The sequence below is a fragment of the Culex quinquefasciatus genome, chromosome 1 (genome assembly GCF_015732765.1).
Source record: "Culex quinquefasciatus strain JHB chromosome 1, VPISU_Cqui_1.0_pri_paternal, whole genome shotgun sequence".
NCBI classification, from domain to species: Eukaryota; Metazoa; Arthropoda; class Insecta; order Diptera; family Culicidae; genus Culex; species Culex quinquefasciatus.
Genome location: NC_051861.1, coordinates 93491267 through 93499903, shown reverse-complemented (window position 1 = coordinate 93499903; position 8637 = coordinate 93491267). Strand labels below are relative to the sequence as shown.

Sequence of the window (8637 nt, the reverse complement as noted above, 5' to 3'; positions counted from 1 at the left end):
CTTAAATTCTTAAATTCTTAAATTCTTAAATTCTTAAATTCTTAAATTTAAATTCTTAAATTCTTAAATTCTTAAATTCTTAAATTCTTAAATTCTTAAATTCTTAAATTTAAATTCTTAAATTCTTAAATTTTAAATTCTTAAATTTAAATTCTTAAATTCTTAAATTCTTAAATTCTTAAATTCTTAAATTCTTAAATTCTTAAATTCTTAAATTCTTAAATTCTTAAATTCTAAATTCTTAAATTCTTAAATTCTTAAATTCTTAAATTCTTAAATTTTAAATTCTTAAATTCTTAAATTCTTAAATTCTTAAATTCTTAAATTTAAATTCTTAAATTCTTAAATTCTTAAATTCTAAATTCTTAAATTCTTAAATTTAAATTCTTAAATTCTTAAATTCTTAAATTCTTAAATTCTTAAATTCTTAAATTCTTAAATTCTTAAATTCTTAAATTTTAAATTCTTAAATTCTTAAATTCTTAATCTTAAATTTAAATTCTTAAATTCTTAAATTCTTAAATTCTTAAATTCTTAAATTCTTAAATTCTTAAATTCTTAAATTCTTAAATTCTTAAATTCTTAAATTCTTAAATTCTTAAATTCTTAAATTCTTAAATTCTTAAATTCTTAAATTCTTAAATTCTTAAATTTAAATTCTTAAATTCTTAAATTCTTAAATTCTTAAATTCTTAAATTCTTAAATTCTTAAATTCTTAAATTCTTAAATTTAAATTCTAAATTCTAAATTCTTAAATTCTTAAATTCTTAAATTCTTAAATTCTTAAATTCTTAAATTCTTAAATTCTTAAATTCTTAAATTCTTAAATTTAAATTCTTAAATTCTTAAATTTAAATTCTTAAATTCTTAAATTCTTAAATTTTAAATTCTTAAATTCTTAAATTCTTAAATTCTTAAATTTTAAATTCTTAAATTCTTAAATTCTTAAATTCTAAATTCTAAATTCTTAAATTCTTAAATTCTAAATTCTTAAATTTTAAATTCTTAAATTCTTAAATTCTTAAATTCTTAAATTCTTAAATTTAAATTCTTAAATTCTTAAATTCTTAAATTCTTAAATTCTTAAATTCTTAAATTCTAAATTCTTAAATTCTTAAATTCTAAATTCTAAATTCTTAAATTCTTAAATTCTAAATTCTTAAATTCTTAAATTCTTAAATTCTTAAATTCTTAAATTCTTAAATTTAAATTCTTAAATTCTTAAATTCTTAAATTCTTAAATTCTTAAATTCTTAAATTCTTAAATTCTTAAATTCTTAAATTCTTAAATTCTTAAATTCTTAAGTTCTTAAATTCTTTAATTCTTAAACTCTTAAATTCTTAAATTCTTAAGTTCTTAAATTCTTTAATTCTTAAACTCTTAAATTCTTAAATTCTTAAGTTCTTAAATTCTTTAATTCTTTAATTCTTTTATTCTTTTATTCTTTAATTCTTAAATTCTTAAATTCTTATATTCGTAAGTTCTTAAATGTTTTTATTTTTAAATTCTTAGTTCTTAAATTCTTAAATTCTTGAATTCCACAATTTTTGAAGTCCTATTTTTTGTAAGAAATTTTGAAATTATGAAAAGACATTATTTTAAATAACGAAAATTAAATTTCTTTCGGAGTGAAATTTTAGCGAGGATTTTGGATTACAAACTGTGTAAAAATTCTTAGCTTTTGATTATTTAGTCTTTCGAAATTTAAAATTTTGTCATATTATAATTTTAGATTTTGATTTAATTTTGAGGTTATATTTTGAAGTTAATTTTTTAGGTTTTTGAATATTGTATTTTCTATTTTGAAGATTTTTTTTCATGATCCTTGCCTTGACCGTCTCTTGAGGATTTTTTTTTAATGGATTTATTGCTTTCATTCTTTTGGAGCCTGTAAACATAAAACGATTTTTTTAATCGAATATGTACTTTCTGAATGAGTTTTTATTTCATTAAAAAATAAAATTTCTTAAATGTTGGTCGCGATATTTTTTTATATGGCGTGGATTTCGCGCGGTTTCAGATTTTAGGTCGGCGCGGATTTTTTTCGCCTCTCCCGTAACAACCCTGCTTCTTACTTTAATTCAAATTTTCAATTGTTTTTTTGTTTTAACTTTTAACTTTAAATTTTCTTTAGGAAATGAAGTGAAACTAACTAATCACAATTTCAAATTTGCAACAATTGTAATTATTAATTAATTCTAGAGTTTTTTTAAAGGTCCTGTAAGCTATTGTGTTTCATATGTTTCTAGGACCCATAAAAAAACTCTAGATTTTTTGGTAAAGTGCAACATTTAAAATGGCATCACCAGATAAAAAAACATAGGACAATTTTATGGTTGCTCATTTTGGATGTTCGATTAGAAAAAAATGACTGACAAAATAAAAAAAAAGTTTTTAAGTTTTTGCAGAATCCATCGTTAAAAAAAATAAAAAAGTCATTGATTTTTTTCAATATCTTAAATTTGCAATATTCAAAAAGGAAAATGCATGAAACCATAAAAACGCTCCAAACAATATGTTAGTAAAAAACAGAAAATAAAAAAAATGGTGGTCTGGAGAGGTCAGGGAAAAGTGAGGGAATTTTATTTTGGGATTTGAATCGACACCATGTACATTGTATCATTTTTTTTCAGTGTAGTCCATATCTATACCTACAACTTTGCCGAAGACACCACCTAACGGATTAAAATGAGAATTTGTTCATAAATCTTTTGCCGTTTCGTAAATGAAAAAAAGTTATTTAAACTTATTGTTTTAGCCATATTTTGATAAATCCTAGAAACAATTCACAACAAATCCCTAACCAGCGCCAGTATCACAACAATAACCTCTAACACTTCCCAGCCTACCTACGTCGCCTTATTCCCGGGATTATGATTCCGGTAACAAACCATAATAAAAAAAGAGAGAAAGAGAGAGCGCTGTTGTTGTTGCAACGCCGCCGTCGTCGTCAACTTCAACCCACGGGTGCCCACGGTCTCTTTGTTTACACACGGGATGAATGGCGTTGATTTTCGGTTCTCCTATAGTGTCCTACCCCTCACCACGTGCGCGCGACGACCCCTTTTCCCGCTCGACCTCACCGCAGCAACTGCAACTCTCATCGCTCTTCCTGGAGTCTCGATCCCGAACGCCGTCGTCGGATGCTGCGCGCTCTGCGTCTTTTGCTCTACTCTGGCTCTGGCTCCGGGGTCAGACACGCGATGCTGCGACCGAGTCTCGTCAGTCCTTGTACGTCGTTTCGTCATTCTACGCGCGCCAGCAGTTGCGGAAGCAGTCGTCGTCGCGTACGCGTCGTTCACAGCCCGGCGTAATTCATTTGTCACGAATTCACGCGGTCACGCGTGTCACGGATGTCGAGTTGGCGTTGTTGTTGTTGTTCTGGATAACATTTGTGAAGAGTTGTTTTGAAGTGTGGTCCAGTGATCTCAAAAGTTTGCGACAAGAATACTGAATTACGTGATTTTGATGTAAAGTTTCGCTACATGAAGGATACCAACGGAGCTGCTTCTCAAAGGATTATAGCACATTTGTGGATTTTATAGCAAACTGTTGGCGCAACTGTTTCCGAGGTATTACAAACAAAACTCCCAAATGAAAACGAAACCATAGATCGTATGGTCTTCATGTGGGCATTTTCCCCATAACTGTAACTTAAACTAACCCGTTTTATGGCACCCGTCACGAGCTGTGCTATAAATTCTAGCAGCAAGTACAAAGTTTCCGCCGGTGAGTGCGTCGTGTGTTTCCGAAGATATGGTTGCGGTTTTGTTGTCTAGAATGCGTGCCTGTGTGTGCAGTTGCGAGTTTTGTACAAATTTGTGACAACCTTTTAAACAACATTCGGAAGTGCCATTTATTATGTGTTTACTAAGCGGCATCGAGTCGTTTGTAATTGAAGAAGTTCAGCGTGTTCAGGATTCACGTATGACTGGATGGGGCCGGTTCTCAATGTCAAAGGACGGAATAGCGAACAAAAAAAAAGTCATATATCTTGTAATGTTTGTAGAAAATATAATGCCTCATTGGTTTTTGGGATCGTCCGGTGACGTTTTGTTTTGGGTTCGAGTTGTAGATATGGATAACTTCACAGATGGCAGACCAGCTGGGTTGTGCCGCGGTCGGGAACATGTGTGTGACTTTTTGTAGGTCGTAATATTTGCAATGCCGGATTTATCGGAGTAAATTTGAAATGGTCAGAGACTACAGATAAAAAATATTTTTTTTTACTACAGCCTATAAGTTTTCGGAGAACACCGGAAATTCCGGGATTTCCGAGTAAATATCAAATTTATTTAATTAGGGTAGAGTAGTCATCAATGAGACACGGGGAACAATGATAAAATGGCTCTCACAAGTCGTAGTTTCAACCAATCAGGCTCATATTTGGGGGAAAGGTGTATCTACTGGATACACGTCTGCAATAATAGTGGCTTTGGTTATGGACGCTCCCTTGAAAAGTTATTCATAAATGTTTGATTCTGGGGTGTAAAAGTAAATTATGGACAAAAAATACTTTTGCGCTCGTAGGCTGCCATTTACACCAAAACTAATATTTTTTCAAATTTCTTTCGACGTTCCATAGGGATTGAGTTGGGCTACAATGTCTTTTCATTAGGTTTGACCAAAATTTAGAATATACCCAGAATCCAGGGCTGTCTCATTGTTCCCCACTCATTTAAGCCCGAGGGTTACAATGAGACACTTTGATTTTTCTTCATTAAACATTGCAAAATCCATGTAAATCTTTCAAAACATGATTTGAAAGTGATTTTTGGCATATTTATACAGTTTTAACTTCATTTAGCCAAACATACAAAGTTATTTGGTATAAATAAATGGATTTTACAAAATTTAAATACTTTTTAGTATAACTTTTGTTAATTAAAGTTTCATGTTGGCAAAATTGCTCTAAAATGTTCAAGGCAAGTCACCTGTAATGTAACAATACAAAAATATGATGTTTTACTAGAAAAGTATTGATTTTCGTAGAGTGTCTCATTGTTCCCCAGCTGTCTCATTGTTCCTGCCAAGTGCGTCTACAATGAGACAGTTGAATAACTCTGGCTGTAGATGTCGGATCGATCTCATATTTTGGTCAATGTTAGAACACACTAAAAGAAAGTAAATACAACAAAAAGCTCATTAAAACATGCTGAAGAAAAAATTAGAAAAATCGTTGAAAGTTGAAAACCAAAAGTGTCTCATTGATGACTACCCTACCCTACGTTCTAATTTAATACTCCATCAACGAATGCAATAGAATACCGAAAGCAATTTGAATTTAGCTTGAAAAGCGTTTAATTACTTTATAACAAATATTTCGTCTCTGTTGTGCTGACTTGACGTACGCGCATTTTGGGCCAAATTGAGTTAAGAGCGCCATTTTATGCAGCTCACAATGCTTTACCTTTTGACCTTCAGAGATCTCAAAAATCCATTTCTATCCTGAGATATTCAATAAAACCGAAAAAAAACTCCGTGCATTTTTGTCGCTCTTCATATGTCATATTAGCAATTCTCTACGAAATCGGTATTCTAGTTTTTGTATTTTTAATCCGACTGAAACTTGTTGGTGCCTTCGGTATGCCCAACGAAGCCATTTTGTATCATTGGTTTGTCCATATAATTTTCCATGCAAATTTGGCAGCTGTTCACACAAAAATGATTTATGAAAATTCTGAAACCTGTATCTATAAAAATGTAATGAAAAATTGTATATGTAAAACTGTAGTTTGAGAAATTTTGATAAAGTGCACCGTCTTCAAGTTATAGCCATTTTTAGGTAACTTTTTTGAAAATAGTAGCAGTTTTATTTTTTTTGAAATTAGTGCCCATGTTTGCCCAGTCTTGAAAAAATGTTTCTGAATAGCTGAGAAAATTCTCTATATTTTGATTTTTTGAGCTTTATGATACGACCTTTAGTTGCTGAGATATTGCCATGCAAAGATTTAAAAACAGGAAAATAGATGTTTTCACCCAAACAACCCACAATTTTCTAATGTCGATATCTCAGCAACTATTGGTCAAATTTTCAATGTTAAAATATGAAACATTCGTGAAATTTTCTGATCTTTTCGAAAATAATATTTTTTTTTAATCAAGGCTTACATTTCAAAAGGGCAAAACATTAAACAGCCCTTTTTCAATGTTAGTCTGTTTATTTTTTTTTCAAAAATATTGTTTTCAAAAAGATCAGAAAATTCAGAATCATAAGATTTTTTCAGCACGAGTCGTACAGTTATCCAACGAGGTTTATCGAATTATATAAATAGGTACAACGAGAGCTTAAAAACAAGTTTTGCAACGAGTTGCTTACAGCATTTATTCAATACCGAAAAACACTTTTTTGAGTGGAATTTCATGTCAATCATCCATGTGTTAAGTAAATTCATCCTGCTTTTCGGCACCCATTTCAGTGCTGAAAAGTAGAACTTTCACTGGTATTGAAAGGTATTAATTTTTCATTCTAAATAATTTCATGAAAAAAAAAATTTAAAAAAATCTTTCTGTTATTTTTGATAGATAAAAGTAGGTCGTTTCGTCGTTCGAGAATGACAGGGAAAGTTAGCAGTTTCTCGACAAAAATGCAAAAAGTTACTTTTCTATTTCGCTTTTTCACTTTTTTCAATAGTTTGCTGTTGTTATCTAAGCCTCTGGGAGTAATACAAACAGGAAAAATTATATTTTCTGAGTGTATTTTTTTATATGAATAAAACTTTGTCCGTGCCATTTTGCATCATTAGTTTTTCCATAAAAGTCTCCAAACCATTTTTCGGACTGGGCATGCAAATATTCTAAATTCTATTGTAAAAAATATCTTGAGTGTTCGTCAAACTTTATGATTGTGTTAGGATTTTTCGCGATTATTTTTATTTTCAAAAGTTCAATTCCCAGTTCTTTTCAATTTTTTGGATGTTTTTATATGTTTCATGGGAGCTTGAAATTAAATTTGCAATGGCCTGATTTTGAGAGGCCAAATGAATATTGCTATACTATTTATTTTTTTTTAAAAAGGTACACCGTTTTCATGTCAGATGCATTTTTGAGATAAAGTTTTCCATAATGTTTTTTTAACTTCATGTCATCCCTGCAAAAAACGTACATTTTTTAGATTATGTTGATCAGAATGCTGGTTGCTTACATAAATCAATTCAAAATTTTAACTTTGTTACAAATTCGTTTTTTCTAAGTGTCACCTAAATTAGCCCTCACTTTTCAACTGAAAATAGCTCGTAAACTATTGTTTCGATTTTTAATGTAAAAAATCGAAGCTTGAAACATTCAAAGATGAGAATTTTTAAACCCTTTTCCTTTATGAAATATTTTTCAAATAGAAAAAATCACACTTTTTAAATAAAATAAAAAATGTGTCATTTTTGTTGCAAAAAGAAATTGAAGCTTTATTTTTAATGTTGGGAACAAATTGTATCTCGAAATGCTTTCTTGTTTCTTAATCTTTAATAACTGTAGGGTAGGGTAGTCATCAATGAGACACTTTTTGTTTTCAACATTCAACGATTTTTTATAATTTTTTTCATCAGCATGTTTTAATGAGCTTTTCGTGGCATTTTCCTTCTTTTAATGTGTTCTAACATTGACCAAAATATGAGATCGATCCGACATCTACAGCCAGAGTTATTCAACTGTCTCATTGTAGACGCACTTGGCAGGAACAATGAGACACTCTACGAAAAACAATACTTTTCTAGTAAAACATCATGTTTTTGTATTGTTCCATTACAGGTGACTTGCCTTAAACTTTTTAGAGCAATTTTGCCAACATGAAACTTTAATTAACAAAAGTTATGCTAAAAAGTAATTAAATTTTGTAAAATCAATATATTTATACCAAATAACTTTGTATTTTTGCTTAAATGAAGTTAAAACTCTTTAAATATGCCAAAAATCACTTTCGATTCATGTTTTGAAAAATTTCTCTTGATTTTGAGAAGTTTAATGAAGAAAAATCGGAGTGTCTCATTGTTACCTATGGGCTGAAACGAGTGGGGAACAATGAGACAGCCCTGGATTCTGGAAAAACGAAACGAAACTATTGGCACTACGCCCCCCGGGGCATGGCCTTCCTCTAACGTGGGATTTCTGCTCCAGCGCCTCTGACGAGACAGGAGAAACCGGGACCGACGTTTTACTTCACCATCCGATAGAAGCTCAGTGGATAAGGCGGGAATCGAACCCGCGTCTCATAGCATCATCGGGATCGGCAGCCGAAGCCGCTACCCCTGCGCCACGAGACCCTGGATTCTGGATATATTCTAAATTTTGGTCAAACTTAATGAAAGGACATTGTAGCCCAACTGCATCCCTGCAGAACGTCGAAAGAAATTTGAAGAAATATTAGTTTTGGTGGAAATGGCAACCTACGAGCGAAAAAGTATTTTTTGCAATTCCGTCGTGAAACTACTTGCTTTTCCTGTCACTCTTGAACGACGAAATAGCCTACTTTTATGTACCAAAAATAACTGAATCGAATAGCAACACTTTTCAAAATAAATGCTGAAAAGTTCTACTTTTCAGCATAAACAAAAAAATCGATTACTTTGTCGAAGCCTCCAAATTGCTCCGAAAACCCTTTTCAAAATACACATTTTTGCATACTTATTTGCATGGACAG

General features: G+C 30.6%; 1 protein-coding gene across 1 annotated transcript in view; it reads left to right on the top strand.

Moving 5' to 3' along the window:
- Positions 1-3616: 3616 nt before the first annotated feature.
- Positions 3617-8637, top strand: part of LOC6042730 (protein single-minded) — a 61498-nt gene continuing 56477 nt past the window's right edge. The window contains exon 1 of the mRNA XM_038248417.1: positions 3617-3731. Within this exon, the coding sequence (XP_038104345.1) occupies positions 3674-3731 (58 nt within the window). The 5' untranslated portion in view covers positions 3617-3673. The remainder of the gene's footprint in view (positions 3732-8637) is intronic.